The sequence below is a fragment of the Anomaloglossus baeobatrachus genome, chromosome 5 (genome assembly GCF_048569485.1).
Source record: "Anomaloglossus baeobatrachus isolate aAnoBae1 chromosome 5, aAnoBae1.hap1, whole genome shotgun sequence".
NCBI classification, from domain to species: domain Eukaryota; kingdom Metazoa; phylum Chordata; class Amphibia; order Anura; family Aromobatidae; genus Anomaloglossus; species Anomaloglossus baeobatrachus.
In genome coordinates this window covers 85,038,417-85,054,460 of record NC_134357.1, presented here as the reverse complement: position 1 = coordinate 85,054,460, position 16,044 = coordinate 85,038,417, and the positions used below count along the sequence as shown (strand labels likewise).

Below are 16,044 nucleotides of genomic sequence, written 5' to 3'. Positions count from 1 at the left end.
TTACACACTTGAACAGAGACTATGGCTGTCATCCACATGAATGGAGTGAGCTACAATAGCAGTCACTACCAAGGAGGAAAAATTAAAGTTAGTTCTGGAAAAGGAAGATTTTTGTGTACTCACTGTAAAATATTATTCTCTGAGCCTTCATTGGGGGGGGGGGGACAGCAAAAAAAAAAAAAAAAAAAATAAAAACTGGACCATGGTCCGGTGTCCCCCAATAAGGAAAAAAAATGTTTTATATTGTAGTGATAGAGATATTATATATATATATATATATATATATATATATATATATATATATATATATATATATATATATATATATATATATCTCTATCTATATATATCTATCTCTTTCTCTCTCTCTATCTATAAATTTTAGAATCAGTTTCATGGTTCAACCCATAGCCTACACATTGCTAAAATCATACAGCCTGATGTCCGAATCATGCTGCTTGTGGATCGAGCAATATATATCTGCTATCAAGTTGCCTTTAAAAATAAAAAAATAGTACTCTTGCCATTTTCATCCATCTTTTGTATCAAAGCAACTAATGGAAATGTCATTGTGAAGAGAGTGGGAGCAGGGTCAGCGGTAACATTGCCTATTGTGATTGGTGGACCCTGTGTTAGCTGTGTATAGAGGCGATAACTGTCATAGCAATCCTGCCTCTGGTGATGAGGGGCTGCTGAAAACTCCTCCTTAAAAAGGACAAAAAGTATAAATCTAAAAATGGACTTTGGCCAAAAATATATGGTTCTTACTGAAAATTGTGCTTATTTTATTGTCTCTGTGAAATTGTGAAGTTAAAATAAAATTTCAAAAGAAAATTCAAACAATAGTTAATTTTTGTGATGATAGTTCCTACCCTTGCAGTAAACTCATAAAATGAATGGTGTTGTGCATGTTCAGCCTCTGCTCTATTCTGATTCGTGTGACTGGTGGGGTCTCAATGGTCTGAGTCCCAGCACGGAATCAGATAACTTTGACCCCTTAAAAGGGGTTGTCCCATGGAGTACATTTTAATTAAATTTGCCTTCTATGTACGGTCTTATTTGCCATGTCCCACCCATACAGAGCTACTCCAGATCATGGTCAGCAAGAGCAACAACTCTTGGCCAGGGAAGGAAATATCAAGGTTATACAGAAGACAGCAGAGGATTACTGCTTCTTCTGAAAGAGAACACTTCCCTGCCTGTATTATCACAGGAGTGAGCATTTCTGACAGGTCTTTTACCCTCAGAGCTCATCATAAATCAAGTCTGTGACATAGAAGCTCAATGCTCCCTTCCCCAGAACTCTCATTTAGGAGTGCAGAGATCTGGAAACATGGCAGAAATACTTCCTCCTGTGATAAAACAGGCAGGGAAATGTGTTCTCACTTACACAGTGTGAAGTGGGATCAGCTCCACGCCATATACGCAAACGAATTCAATGATGTGATAAAACATCATTGAGCAGAAAGGGGTTAAAATGCTTATTTAATCCCCAATTCTCCATCAAGTAATAAAGCTAGAAAAAAGAAGCGCTAATAGGGTTTTACCAGATAAGCACACTGTTAATATGTAATAAATTACATTCACCACTTGTGGTTGTGAGAGGTCACAACCACCACAGATAGCATGAGATAATGGCGGCTGCCGCGGCCCCACGTGCTTAAGACTTCAAAGTGGAGGGGAAGGAGGGGTTAAATCTGCGCAATCCGTCAAAGAATGCAGAAGAGATGTTGATTGATTAATCAATCTTTTATTCCATCGGTCTATGCGTTTCAAGGTATATAACCTCTTCTTCAGAACCAGAATATCAACAAACTGATTGTTGATATTCTGGTCCTGAAGAAGAGGTTACATACCTTGAAACACGTAGACCGATGGAATAAAAGATTAACTTAACATCTCTTCTGCATTCTTTGACGGATTGCGCGAATTTAACCCCTCCTTCCCCTCCACTTTGAAGTCTAATTCTCCATCAAGAAAGTGCTACAAAAACATATATATAAATGCAAGACTGGGCCCTAAAACGTTGTACATTGATAAGGTTGGACTTTGTTGTCTACAGCTCAGACCTTTACCCTGCTCTTAAATTGACAAAGCCATGAAACAAACATTTAGCAGAAATTTCACACCAAAAATAGGGAAAAATGAAAAAGTTCAGAAATGTCTTGATTTGCTTCACATAAGGGGGGGTTTCTCCAGTACAGAAATAGCAATTCACTACCTACAGAAGCTGTGCGCTGCTTCCTAAGCATTTCGGCAGGGTAAACACTGCACAGAATGGAGAGCTTCATGCAAACTAACCTCGAGAACTTTTCCTTTCCTTTGCCTTGTAACAGTCCAGACAGACCACAAATCCACATTTTTGGCAGACCCAGTGAACGTTGAACAAGGTGGCTTCACAGGCATCACACATCTCGCGTACTCCGCGCACCGCTCGCTTCCAGGCTATTTTTGCTGAAAGGCAAAATGATTTAGAAAAACATGAACATCTGCTCTGTACAAACATTTGCTTTATGGACTATTTCTTTGGTCAATGACCTTGGTTGATAGATGAAAAATATGCACTGAAACCCATCGGCTGCACAGAATGTGCCTCGAGGGATCCAAAACATGAGTAACACCAAGATGTCAGATCAGCCTCTTATTTTCTACAGCCCAAAAACAAGCTCTGTATGGTCTGTGCCTCCAATCTCCATAATAATTTGCAGCTATTTCACAGATTAGCAATGCACTACATTACTTGAGATCACTCAAGAGATTAGGTCACAATTGGCTTCACAGTGTACAGGGAAATATTTGTGACCTGCAAAAATGAAATTTCTTAAAAGGGAGCTGAAACTTCAGGAGCGAACCGCTCCCAGCCCTCGGCTTCCTGCTTTGCTGGGGGTAGGGGGGTGGGGGGATACTGAGCTCCTGAAGACTGACTGTTCAGCAGTTTGAACCACCGGCATGATAATGCGATTGGTTTCAACTGTTCTCATGCACAGGCTGCTGGCAGAGGGGAGACTGAAGCTAGCTGGATCAAAGCAATGAGCCACCTCATACCGCACAGGCCTCGCTTCGGTAACCTAGGAAAAGAGCTGTAGACCATAAGATCAAAAATCCCTCCGTTCAGTAAACAAAAGGATCATAAATGTTGCAACATCCTTTCTATCCTCATTTCCTATGGTGCTCCTCTGCAACCTATGGGGACTGCAATGAAGTTTCCAAATCTGCTTGATTTCTATTGCATGTGCCTCACTTAAAAAAAGGTATTAGCAAGTTACATGCAACTGTGAATTAAATGCAACCTTTCTACAATTTGGCATTTTTTCCTTTAAGCAAAAAAATCACAGCTCTAAAGTAGCATGAGTGTTTGCAGCATGCTGTGACTGGCAGCGTAAATTGGATCGCGGGCACCCATTCAAGTCTATGGGTGCGTGAAAGACATCAGACTGCACTCTGATGGCATCTGAGTGCAGTCCGATATACACAGAGACAGGCAGAGGAGAAGATGGGAGAAATTAAACTCACCGACTTCTCCCCACCTGTGATACAATTCTCTTAAGCGACACAATCCGATCACAAGAGAGTGGCGGAGGGGAGGGGGAAGAGAGTGGCGGAGGGGAGGGGGAAGAGAGTGGCGGAGGGGAGGGGGAAGAGAGTGGCGGAGGGGAGGGGGAAGAGAGTGGCGGAGGGGAGGGGGAAGAGAGTGGCGGAGGGGAGGGGGAAGAGAGTGGCGGAGGGGAGGGGGAAGAGAGTGGCGGAGGGGAGGGGGAAGAGAGTGGCGGAGGGGAGGGGGGAAGAGAGTGGCGGAGGGGAGGGGGAAGAGAGTGGCGGAGGGGAGGGGGAAGAGAGTGGCGGAGGGGGAAAGTGTGGCAGGGGGAGGGGATGAAGAGTGTGGCAGGGGGGGGGGGGAGAGTGTGGCAGAGGGGGGAGGGGAGAGTGTGGCAGAGGGGGGGAGGGAGAGTGTGGCAGAGGGGGGGAGGGAGAGTGTGGCAGAGGGGGGGAGGGAGAGTGTGGCAGAGGGGGGAGGGAGAGTGTGGCAGAGGGGGGAGGGAGAGTGTGGCAGAGGGGGGGAGGGAGAGTGTGGCAGAGGGGGGGGGGGGGAGAGTGTGGCAGAGGGGGGGGGGGGGAGAGTGTGGCAGAGGGGGGGGGTGGAGAGTGTGGCAGAGGGGGGGGTGGGGGGGGAAGAGTGTGGCAGGGGGGGGGGGGGGGTAGTGTGGCAGAGGGGGGGGGGGGGGAGAGTGTGGCAGGGGGGGGGGGGGGGGGAGAGTGGCAGGGGGGGGGGAGAGTGTGGCAGAGGGGGGGGGGGGAAGAGTGGCAGAGGGGGGGGGGGAAGAGTGTGGCAGGGGGGGGGGAAGAGTGTGGCAGGGGGGGGGGGGGGGGGGGGGGAAGAGTGGCAGAGGGGGGGGCGAGTGTGGCAGAGGGGGGGGCGAGTGTGGCAGAGGGGGGGGCGAGTGTGGCAGAGGGGGGGGGCGAGTGTGGCAGAGGGGGGGGCGAGTGTGGCAGAGGGGGGGGCGAGTGTGGCAGAGGGGGGGGAGGCGAGTGTGGCAGAGGGGGGGAGGCGAGTGTGGCAGAGGGGGGGAGGCGAGTGTGGCAGAGGGGGGGGGGAGGAGAGTGTGGCAGAGGGGGGGGGGAGGAGAGTGTGGCAGAGGGGGGGGGAGAGTGTGGAGGGGGGGGGGAGAGTGTGGCAGAGGGGGGGGGGGGGGAGAGTGTGGCAGAGGGGGGGGGGGGGGAGAGTGTGGCAGAGGGGGGGGAGAGTGTGGCAGAGGGGGGGAGAGTGTGGCAGAGGGGGGGGGGAGAGTGTGGCAGAGGGGGGGGAGAGTGTGGCAGAGGGGGGGGAGGAGTGTGGCAGAGGGGGGGGGGGAGAGTGTGGCAGAGGGGGGGGGGGGAGAGTGTGGCAGAGGGGGGGGGAGAGTGTGGCAGAGGGGGGGGGGGAGAGTGTGGCAGAGGGGGGGGGAGAGTGTGGCAGAGGGGGGGGGAGAGTGTGGCAGAGGGGGGGGAGAGTGTGGCAGAGGGGGGGGGAGAGTGTGGCAGAGGGGGGGGAGAGTGTGGCAGAGGGGGGGGGAGAGTGTGGCAGAGGGGGGGGAGAGTGTGGCAGAGGGGGGGGGAGAGTGTGGCAGAGGGGGGGGAGAGTGTGGCAGAGGGGGGGGAGAGTGTGGCAGAGGGGGGGGAGAGTGTGGCAGAGGGGGGGGGAGAGTGTGGCAGAGGGGGGGGGAGAGTGTGGCAGAGGGGGGGGGAGAGTGTGGCAGAGGGGGGGGGAGAGTGTGGCAGAGGGGGGGGGAGAGTGTGGCAGAGGGGGGGGGAGAGTGTGGCAGAGGGGGGGGGGAGAGTGTGGCAGAGGGGGGGGGGAGAGTGTGGCAGAGGGGGGGGGGAGAGTGTGGCAGAGGGGGGGGGAGAGTGTGGCAGAGGGGGGGGAGAGTGTGGCAGAGGGGGGGGAGAGTGTGGCAGAGGGGGGGGAGAGTGTGGCAGAGGGGGGGGAGAGTGTGGCAGAGGGGGGGGAGAGTGTGGCAGAGGGGGGGGAGAGTGTGGCAGAGGGGGGGAGAGTGTGGCAGAGGGGGGGAGAGTGTGGCAGAGGGGGGGAGAGTGTGGCAGAGGGGGGGAGAGTGTGGCAGAGGGGGGGAGAGTGTGGCAGAGGGGGGGAGAGTGTGGCAGAGGGGGGGAGAGTGTGGCAGAGGGGGGGAGAGTGTGGCAGAGGGGGGGAGAGTGTGGCAGAGGGGGGGGAGAGTGTGGCAGAGGGGGGGAGAGTGTGGCAGAGGGGGGGAGAGTGTGGCAGAGGGGGGGAGAGTGTGGCAGAGGGGGGGAGAGTGTGGCAGAGGGGGGGAGAGTGTGGCAGAGGGGGGGAGAGTGTGGCAGAGGGGGGGAGAGTGTGGCAGAGGGGGGGAGAGTGTGGCAGAGGGGGGGAGAGTGTGGCAGAGGGGGGGGAGAGTGTGGCAGAGGGGGGGGAGAGTGTGGCAGAGGGGGGGGAGAGTGTGGCAGAGGGGGGGAGAGTGGCAGAGGGGGGGAGAGTGTGGCAGAGGGGGGGAGAGTGTGGCAGAGGGGGGGAGAGTGTGGCAGAGGGGGGGGAGAGTGTGGCAGAGGGGGGGGGAGAGTGTGGCAGAGGGGGGGGGAGAGTGTGGCAGAGGGGGGGGGAGAGTGTGGCAGAGGGGGGGGGAGAGTGTGGCAGAGGGGGGGAGAGTGTGGCAGAGGGGGGGAGAGTGTGGCAGAGGGGGGGAGAGTGTGGCAGAGGGGGGGAGAGTGTGGCAGAGGGGGGGAGAGTGTGGCAGAGGGGGGGAGAGTGTGGCAGAGGGGGGGAGAGTGTGGCAGAGGGGGGGAGAGTGTGGCAGAGGGGGGGAGAGTGTGGCAGAGGGGGGGAGAGTGTGGCAGAGGGGGGGAGAGTGTGGCAGAGGGGGGGAGAGTGTGGCAGAGGGGGGGAGAGTGTGGCAGAGGGGGGGAGAGTGTGGCAGAGGGGGGGAGAGTGTGGCAGAGGGGGGGGGGGGGAGTGGCAGAGGGGAGGGGAGAGTGGCAGAGGGGGGGGGGGGGGGGGAGAGTGGCAGAGGGGGGGGGGAGAGTGGCAGAGGGGGGGGAGAGTGGCAGAGGGGGGGGGGGGGGAGAGTGGCAGAGGGGGGGGGAGAGTGGCAGAGGGGGGGGGGGAGAGTGGCAGAGGGGGGGGGGGGGAGAGTGGCAGAGGGGGGGGGAGAGTGGCAGAGGGGGGGGGGGGAGTGGCAGAGGGGGGGGGGAGAGTGGCAGAGGGGGGGGGGAGAGTGGCAGAGGGGGGGGGGAGAGTGGCAGAGGGGGGGGGAGAGTGGCAGAGGGGGGGGGTGAGAGTGGCAGAGGGGGGGGGGGGTGAGTGTGGCAGAGGGGGGGGAGAGTGTGGCAGAGGGGGGGAGAGTGTGGCAGAGGGGGGGGAGAGTGTGGCAGAGGGGGGGGAGAGTGTGGCAGAGGGGGGGGAGAGTGTGGCAGAGGGGGGGGGGGGGAGAGTGTGGCAGAGGGGGGGAGAGTGTGGCAGAGGGGGGGAGAGTGTGGCAGAGGGGGGGAGAGTGTGGCAGAGGGGGGGAGAGTGTGGCAGAGGGGGGGAGAGTGTGGCAGAGGGGGGGAGAGTGTGGCAGAGGGGGGGAAAGTGTGGCAGAGGGGGGGAAAGTGTGGCAGAGGGGGGGAAAGTGTGGCAGAGGGGGGGAAAGTGTGGCAGAGGGGGGGGAGAGTGTGGCAGAGGGGGGGGAGAGTGTGGCAGAGGGGGGGGAGAGTGTGGCAGAGGGGGGGGAGAGTGTGGCAGAGGGGGGGGAGAGTGTGGCAGAGGGGGGGAGAGTGTGGCAGAGGGGGGGAGAGTGTGGCAGAGGGGGGGAGAGTGTGGCAGAGGGGGGGGAGAGTGTGGCAGAGGGGGGGAGAGTGTGGCAGAGGGGGGGGAGAGTGTGGCAGAGGGGGGGAGAGTGTGGCAGAGGGGGGGAGAGTGTGGCAGAGGGGGGGAGAGTGTGGCAGAGGGGGGGGGAGTGTGGCAGAGGGGGGGAGAGTGTGGCAGAGGGGGGGAGAGTGTGGCAGAGGGGGGGAGAGTGTGGCAGAGGGGGGGGAGAGTGTGGCAGAGGGGGGGGAGAGTGGCAGAGGGGGGGGTAGAGTGGCAGAGGGGGGGTAGAGTGGCAGAGGGAGGGGGGGGGGGGGAGAGTGGCAGAGGGGGGGGGGAGTGGGGGGGGGGGGGGGGGGGAGTGTGGGGAGTGTGGCAGGGGGGGCCCGGCACTGGTACTCACATCCCGGGTGACCAGGAGAAAGTGCACCATACAGCATACGCTGTGAGCTCCACAAAGAAGGCGCAGATCTCCTCCCTCTGCTGTGATCTGGACAGCCCAGTGGGCATGTTCATCTCACAGCAAAAGCGATCTCTGTGTTAAGTGTGGAGTCGCAGCACGACAACTGTCTTTTCTGCACAGAGAGCTGTTGTATTTGAGGTCATTACACACAACAAATCCACAAATGGCAGCCCCCAGTGTTTCAGAAAAACTAGAATTAAATAAATTAAATTAGTGAATTTAATTTTGTATTATAAATACTTGATTCCATAATCACTATTAATACAAAAATGAAAAAATGCAACACCTTACCTTTAATCTGGTAATCTAGGTTAGTGAACCCTACTTTTACAATTAAAGTAACAGACTGAAAAGATACTGAAAAGCACTTCCTATCAAATCTGCGCTCCCCTACAGAACCTTCATCATATTCAGACATCATTCTTTAACAAACGGAAACAATATCCCCAAGTTATTCAGGGCATTATATGGTCTTTGTTTTTTATTTCTTATTGGACAGATTTGGGGGAGATAAGCCATGTCTTATATTGAACTTGTAGAATACAATCTTGCAGTATTTTTAGGACGCAGAAGTGAAATCTGTCAGAAACATTCAGTAAGATTAGAATTTTCATTTTTAGAGGAAATATAACTAGGTAATTCATGCTTTTAAAAAAACAAAACAAAAAAAAAACAAAAACCAGACAGTCTTATCATTAGAGCAAATGTGGTTTCTTAATCTAGACACAGAAGGCAGTGGCTTTAGGCCCCCGCTTTTCTTGCCTGATATACGGTTTGGCCTGGGTTGTAGAAACTTCACGGCACCATGAAATAATTCTGACTAATGAGCACAATATCACCCCCTCTCTTTCCCAGACATAGAATCATGATTGAATTTGCAGCCTTGGGTTAGTAAACCTTGCAGCCGCCATTTGTCTTCCCGACCTAGATAATGAATGCATTTCCCCGGCTGCGGACGGTTCCCGCACACGGCATTTACAGAGACATAGTGTGTGATCTGGATGCAAGAATCCCGCTGTACATAAACACATGCCAGTCGATAGACACACAGTGCGAGGCGGCACGTACCGTCCTTCTTCACCCAAGACATAGCAGCTTTCTCAGACGTCACCATCTGACAGAATTTATCGCCGATGTAACCCAAGATATACTTAATGGATTCGAGGTCCAATTCATCATCTTCATAGTTTTCGTGCGTCCATAAACTCAGCGCTTCATCATCGTACTGGTCAGGGGTAGAGAATCCATCTATTCTAACAACGCCATTCTTACTGAAAGATAACCTGAAACACAGCAGAAAAATAATTGTTTCAGTGCCAGCAGCGCAGTGCCCTGTGCGAGCGCCGGCCATCCATCTCTGTCCTAACTTTTCATCATGTACGAGATGCTTGGGCAATAAAGATAAAGCAGACTGTTCTGGGGTTATATCCCTTCTAAACCGCATCGCCGGATTTTATTTCTTTAAACCAAAACAGGCTTTTCTGGGCAGATATAGCACATTACTACACAGAGGAAGCCAGCGACGACCGGCCCTTATTCCAGGGAACAGGACATGTTATTCTGGAGTAATTGTAAGGAACACAGTATCCTTGGCATTTGGATGTCCTCAATAGTTTGTTGTATGGAGTTAAATGACATCTGAAGGCAATTTAGAAAACGAGACCCTTGGAATACACTGCAAGAGTTTTTCCATTCACTGCAGCATTCAATAAAGCCATCATTTATAGACCTTTATACAAATAATGACCATGTACCGTAATTTTTGTTTTTGTAGACGCCCCAGATTATAAGCCGCACCCTGAACGTAGAGAGGAAAGAAAAAAAAAAGAAAGGTAAAAAAAAAATTGGACTGGAAGCAGCGGTGGTGAAGTAGGGCAATGCTATGGGTGGTGCAGCGGGTGTCCCAGATGCTCACTGTGGGCGCGGAGGCAGGAAACATCCAGAAACTGTCAACAGTGCGGGCTTCAAAGAAATGGCGCCCCGGGTTGGCGTGTGCACATATTGAGCTATTGGCTCAATGACAAGCCGAAATCTCATCAGTACACACGCCACCTCCGGGCGCCATTTTCCTTATATCCGCTACTTGGTGACTAATGGGCCGGAGGCGGAGGGTGTGCAGATGAGATCTTGAGCAGAGAGCGCCATCTGTGCACACACCAACTCCAGGCGCCATTATTTGAAGCCCGCACTGCCATTTTAGGATGGCCCCTGCCTTAATGCCCACAGTGAGCCCTAGCACAGCACCCGCAGCATTGCCCCTGCCTCCTGTGACCATTCACCACCTCTCAGTAAGCTACATTTGGATTATAAAACGCACCCCTCATTTTCCACCCATCTTATAATCCGAAAAATATGGTATATGCATTGCGATTGGAAGGTGGCCTGGTGACCTGCGCAGGTGTGCTTTCTCTGTTGATTTACAACTGAACCACCCTATGTGTTAATAGTTTTACACAGCACCCTATTCCAGACCACAGAACTGCTGCATGGCGACTAATACCTGTACTTTTTTATCTTTATACATGAAGCTGGGTATTTACATGAATTCTGTCCTGGAAAGGACCAGTTTATTTAGGACTGTTCAGGGCAGTCCGTGCATTGCTGCGATATATCTGCTATGGCAGGTGATCAAGAGGATAAACGTCAGTTTTATCCAAAATAAGGCAGTTGTTGGATGAAAAGTAAAATATAGTATAAACCCAAGATAGATAAACCAAAGGTCAGGTCAGACCTCTCTGACCATGGACAGGAGTTGCACAAATATTTTAACTTTACAAAGATCTTGGCTCGGCAGGCCTGAGGAGACGTCACCTGTGTCCCGGATAGATAACATCACACCAGGCTGGCAGATCAAAAGCCACGTTGGAGAACCTGGAAGCTCAGGACACCATCATGGCACCTGTCCTTGGCCAAAGAGCATGGATCAGGGCCCGGGTTGTGCAAAGCAATTCATTCATCTCTACTAGGTGGGGTAGTTGCAAAATAGTGTAGAGGGCACCACAGATATACAAGTGGGATCTAGACCAATTACACACCTGTACAGACAATAGATACCAAAAAAAGAAAGCAAAAGATGATGTGTGTGTGTGCAGCAATTGGGATCACCACAAATCATGAAATAGTTTATTAAAAAAAAAAAAAAAAATCAAGACAACACGAACACACAAAAACATTTAAACCCAGACAGGGTAAAATTCCTGCATGTGTGTTCCTGTATGGACCCACACCGTCCCCCAACATGCACTAAATTCACACTAAGATAAATGGTATTGCGATAAGCAAATATGTAGTACCATCAACACAAAAAAAGGTCTATAAGCCTGTTGGGAGAAAGAAAACCACAAACAACACCCATAAAAACAATAACAGAATGGCAAAAAATTTGGGGTCAAGAAAGAAAACAACATCACATGTGGCTGACCAAGCCATACATGGTAGATTAGACCCCTATAAAAAACACCTAAGATTACCTTATAGTGTAGCAAAGGCATTTGGTGCACCTTCATAAAGAAGGAAGCCACAGGCGTGTGGAGTAACGCGAGGGGTCGTTCTCCATCCACATTTTTCACTACCATCTTCATCAGGTCATTTTATTGTTTGGAAGCAGGTTACCAGTTGCCTCTAAAGGTACCGTCACACATAACGAGATCGGTAGCGAGATCGCAGCTGAGTCACGGTTTCCGTGATGCAGTAGCGATCCCGTTAGCGATCTTGTAATGTGTGACACCTACCAGCGATCAGGCCCCTGCTGTGAGATCTCTAGTCGTTGCAGAGTGGTCCAGGCCATTTTCTTCAAAGGCGATGTCCTGCTGGACTGGACACATCGCTGTGTTTGACACTGTGTGACAAGGTCACAGTGACTGCTGAGATCATTATACAGGTGGCTACTGCGACCTGTATTGTTCCTGCATCGCTGGTAAGATCTGACTGTGTGACATCTCACCTGCGATCTCCCAGCGACTTACCTGCGATTCCTATCAGGTCGCATCGTTTTTGGGATCGCTGGTAAGTCGTTGTGTGTGACTGGGCCTTAACACCATAATCTAATCTTCTGTGTTTATTCTAGGGGTCTAATCTACCTTGTATGGCTTGGTCAGCCACATATGATGTTATTTTTCATCTTGACCCCCTGTTTTCTTCCCATGCGGTTAGTTTTCATGGGTCCTGTTTCTTTCTCCAACAGGCTTAAAGAGACTTTTCTTTGTATTGATGGTGCTACATATTTGTGATATTTGTTATTTGTTAGCTTATATACCCTATTATGAGTTTAGTGCATGTTGGGGGGTGGTATGATTCCGTACAGGAACACACATAATGGAATTTTACTGTCTATTTTTTTTTAATGTTTTTTATATATGTTTGTGTGTTCTTGAATTTTAGTGTTTTTTGTATAAAGTATTTCGTGATCTCATACATTTGTGGTGATCCCAATTGCTAAACACACAGTCTTATACTTTCTTTTTTGGTATCTACTAGGTAGGATCAATCATCTAATGTGTGAGGCTTCCAAACAGAGGAGGTCGAGGGGAGTGAAAACCTTCATTGGTGGCAAGATAGATTGTTGTCAGAGAAGTGTGGTAGCAGCCATCTTCGAGAACACTGTATTGCTTCTCTGTAAGGAAGATCCGTGTGAGACAGCGGTCAGCAGACTTATCTAATGTGTATGAGGACCTACAGCCCATGAGTCTTCTCTGCACTCATTTCAGGAGCTCAATCCAAAGTGGCACAGTCCCCAAGCCCCTGAATGTGTGGGCTTTATAATGGATGTCAGGGATGAAGTCATCTCTGTGGCCATTTAGAAATAAAATATTAATGCTTAAGGTCCAGAATACCACTAAGTGATTTCTGTTTTTGCTTTTAAAAAGCGATAGACCTGGAAAGTCGTATTTTATCTGATTTAGTCATGATGCAGGACGATACGTAGTATGAGCACTACTGCTAAATAATTAACGGACGCCAATAAAATAAATTCAGCCAACACCTTGCAGACTCCTAATTACCTGCGGAAATAATAGAACCTGCAGAAAACTGGAGAATGTGTAGACTCTTCTCCTTTCTTGGTGCGGATCAGGCGGCATTCCCGGCATTTCTGTAAGTTTGGCCCGATCTCACAGCATGAGTCGTCCTGCAGGAAAGACTCCCCGGTCTGTTTGAGCTTCTTCACTTTCCGCCAGTCCTTTAATACTGAACGAGGTATGCCAGCTGAAACCACATCACAACCAGAGTCAGTAAGAAATAAAGGGACGGCATCTGCAGAATGTGGTGCTAATGAGGAGGCGGCTAGCACAATACAAACATTTTATTACAAAAATAAAAAAACATAATTCAAGAACGCTCATTATTCTGAGGAACCAGAAAGTGCAAACACAAAATAATCTCATCTATGCCAAGTGTCCCAAGTGCTCACATGATGGAACAGATTTTGGTAATGGTTATTTGTTTCATATTACAAAAGAAAAAAAAAATATAATCCATGCAGTTTTCACACCGGCCACTGTTTTTTAAGACTCTTAACTCCTGTCCATTCAGGAAGAGTGTTCAGCAGGCTCGTTCTCATCAGAGGCAGGATTACAACACCTCAATACACAGCTGATAAGATAGGATCCACCAATCACCCTGCGTGCTCTCATTTCACAATGACCTTTGTAAAATGCCTGTAAGATACTTCAATACAAAAAGACAAGATCGGGGTCTGACCATTGTAGCTATATACACGTGTTTCCTGAAACAGGAAGCGAAAGTCTAATAAAGATCCAGTGGCTACTGTGAAAATTACAACACTTTTAATACAGATTGTAATATAATTAAAAAAAAATAATTAAAAAACACAGCCCCCACCCCCCCACAAAAAAAAAGCACAATAAAGCCTGCATTAAAATAAGTAACCTTACTATTATCCTTTAATTTGAAGCCTTCATTATTAAAAGTTAAAATGCACAATGTATTCAGAGCGGATCTGTGACCAGATCCTACAATACAAGCTGCACACAATCTCTTAGATCTGATGGAGCTGGTGTAATTACTTTGACAATTCATATCAGAATGGTTATATAATCCTGAAATTAAACAGGAATTAATAGTATAAGAATTTGATGAAGGGCTGACATTTTGCTTTTCCAGGAAGGCTTTTCCAGCTTCCTTTGATGAAAATGACCTCGTTGGCTCATTCACCACGGTATTGGACAGGGTAAACAGATTGACAATTACTTAACGATAGCGCAAAATGCTCATTTGTCAGGTGACCTGATCTTTTGGTTTGCCTAATAGATAATGATTCTCAGCAGTGCATTGTCCTAGGTAAACAGGACCTGTGCTTCCGAGAACAACTGCAGTCTGCTCACTGAACGCGCTATTACAATTCACTCAGTGCACATTAGACAGACCGACCGCACTTCTGAACAGGCCATTAAATGACTGACAACTTGCAAACATCTTGTTGCAGATCAGTAGTTCTTTAATACTGCACATTGGTAGGTGGTAAATGCACCCTAAAGGGGTTCTCCCCTTGAACAAAGTTCATTTTAAAATCAATAGATCTTGGAATATTAATAATAATTTCCACAATTGAATGGAAACACACACACACACACACACACACACACACACACACACACACACACACACACACACACACACACACATATATATATAAGTTCCTTTGCTTAGATAATCTATATATATGTTCCTGCTATGTGCTGTGTAATCGCCATGGATAACCATACAGGGATAATGTCTGATCACACCACATCTCCTGGACAGCAGAGGAAGTAAAACGTATACAAACATTACAGCTCGCAAATAATTTATTCTTTGGAGGTAAAACTTTTTTTAAAAAAAAACACAGGCAGGGAACAGTTTTTCCCTCACAAAAAGATTCAGCTGTGATCCCGTGCTGTAATGTCTTTATACTCTTGTGTTTTTCCCTGCCCGGGAGCTGTGGTATGATCAGACCATGTCCCTCTATGGTCAGACACAGCCATTACACAGTACATAGCAGGGGTACATACATAAGATTATTTCAGCACAGGAACATTTTTTTTAAAACACATCCAATTGTGGAAATTATTATTATTCCAAGATCTATTGATTAAAATGAACTTTAAAATTAACTTTAGTTGTGGGAAAACCCCTTTAAGAGTTCACATGGAGCTGAACTCTTTAGAACAAGAACTTCTCCCACATTGCCTGATTATTTAAAAAAGAAAAAAAAAAAAAAAAAAAAAACACCAGTGTGCACAATATAATGATTAGAAAGCATTGATGCCTTCCTTAGGTCTCACCTCGGTCTAACAGCTAATTTTACCAAGGAAAGCCATGGACCAAGCCCGCATTTCTACAGTAGAAAACACAGCAAATTGCCTCATTCAGACAACAGTTTTTCACGTAGGTGTTCCATCAGTGGCTTTCGAAGATAGACTATAAAAGCCGCATGTTATATGAGGCTGCTCACTTGTCAGTGGGGGTTTGTTTTGTTTGTTTTTTTTTACCAGCATCACTGATAAAAAGTATTAACACAAGTTATGGGTCCGTGATAATCACAGATGGCACACAAAGTCCACCAGTGTGCAGTCCATGCACGGTCCTTGATTAACAAATGCAAAGGATAAGAGCAGCTTAAGGCCACGTACACATGTTTACTATTTGGTGAGTTTTTAACCTCAGTATTTGTAACCCAAAACCAGGAGTGGGTGATAAATACAGAAGTGGTGTCAGTGTCTCTATTAGGCTGAGGCCACACAGGGATTACTGCGAGTGCTCGCATGACACTCGGCACACGCTCGCAAGCACAGCGGGAGACGAGTGTCATTCGAGCGTCATGCGACTATGGTCCGATCGTGCGATCAGACCACAATTGCAGTGGGGAGGGGGCCAGCGCTGTGGAGGTGAGGGAGGGATCTATCTCCCCATCTCCTCCATTGCCGACTGATGCGAGAATCGCATTGCTCTCACGTTACACCGATGTAACGAGAGAGCAATGCGATGTTTCTCTCGCCCCATAGACTTGCATGAGTGCGAGTGGAATAAGATCGTATTCCAGCAGCAGCATGCTGCGACTATTTTCTCGATCTGATTAGGGCCGAGAAAACAATCCCTCATGGAGCTGCCCCATAGAGTAATATTGGTCCGAGTGGAGTGGAATGCAATTTTTTTTTATCGTATTCCACTCGCTCCATATTACTCGCCGTGTGTGCTGACCCTTATACTTTTCCCGATTGTTCCACTCCTGGTTTTGGCTACCAATACTGGTGGTAGGTAAAAAAAAACTCACCAAAAAGTCAATGTG

At 49.6% G+C, this 16,044-nt stretch overlaps 1 protein-coding gene across 2 annotated transcripts in view; it reads right to left on the bottom strand.

Annotated features, from left to right (window-relative positions):
* The window catches only part of JMJD1C (jumonji domain containing 1C), a 342,620-nt gene that overhangs the window by 36,932 nt on the left and 289,644 nt on the right, over positions 1-16,044 (bottom strand). For both annotated transcript variants that reach the window (XM_075348655.1, XM_075348656.1), the window contains 3 exons: positions 12,761-12,962; positions 8,829-9,043; positions 2,302-2,454 (listed from right to left, as the gene is read on the bottom strand). In XM_075348655.1, coding sequence (XP_075204770.1) covers positions 2,302-2,454; positions 8,829-9,043; positions 12,761-12,962 — 570 coding nt within the window. The remainder of the gene's footprint in view (positions 1-2,301; positions 2,455-8,828; positions 9,044-12,760; positions 12,963-16,044) is intronic.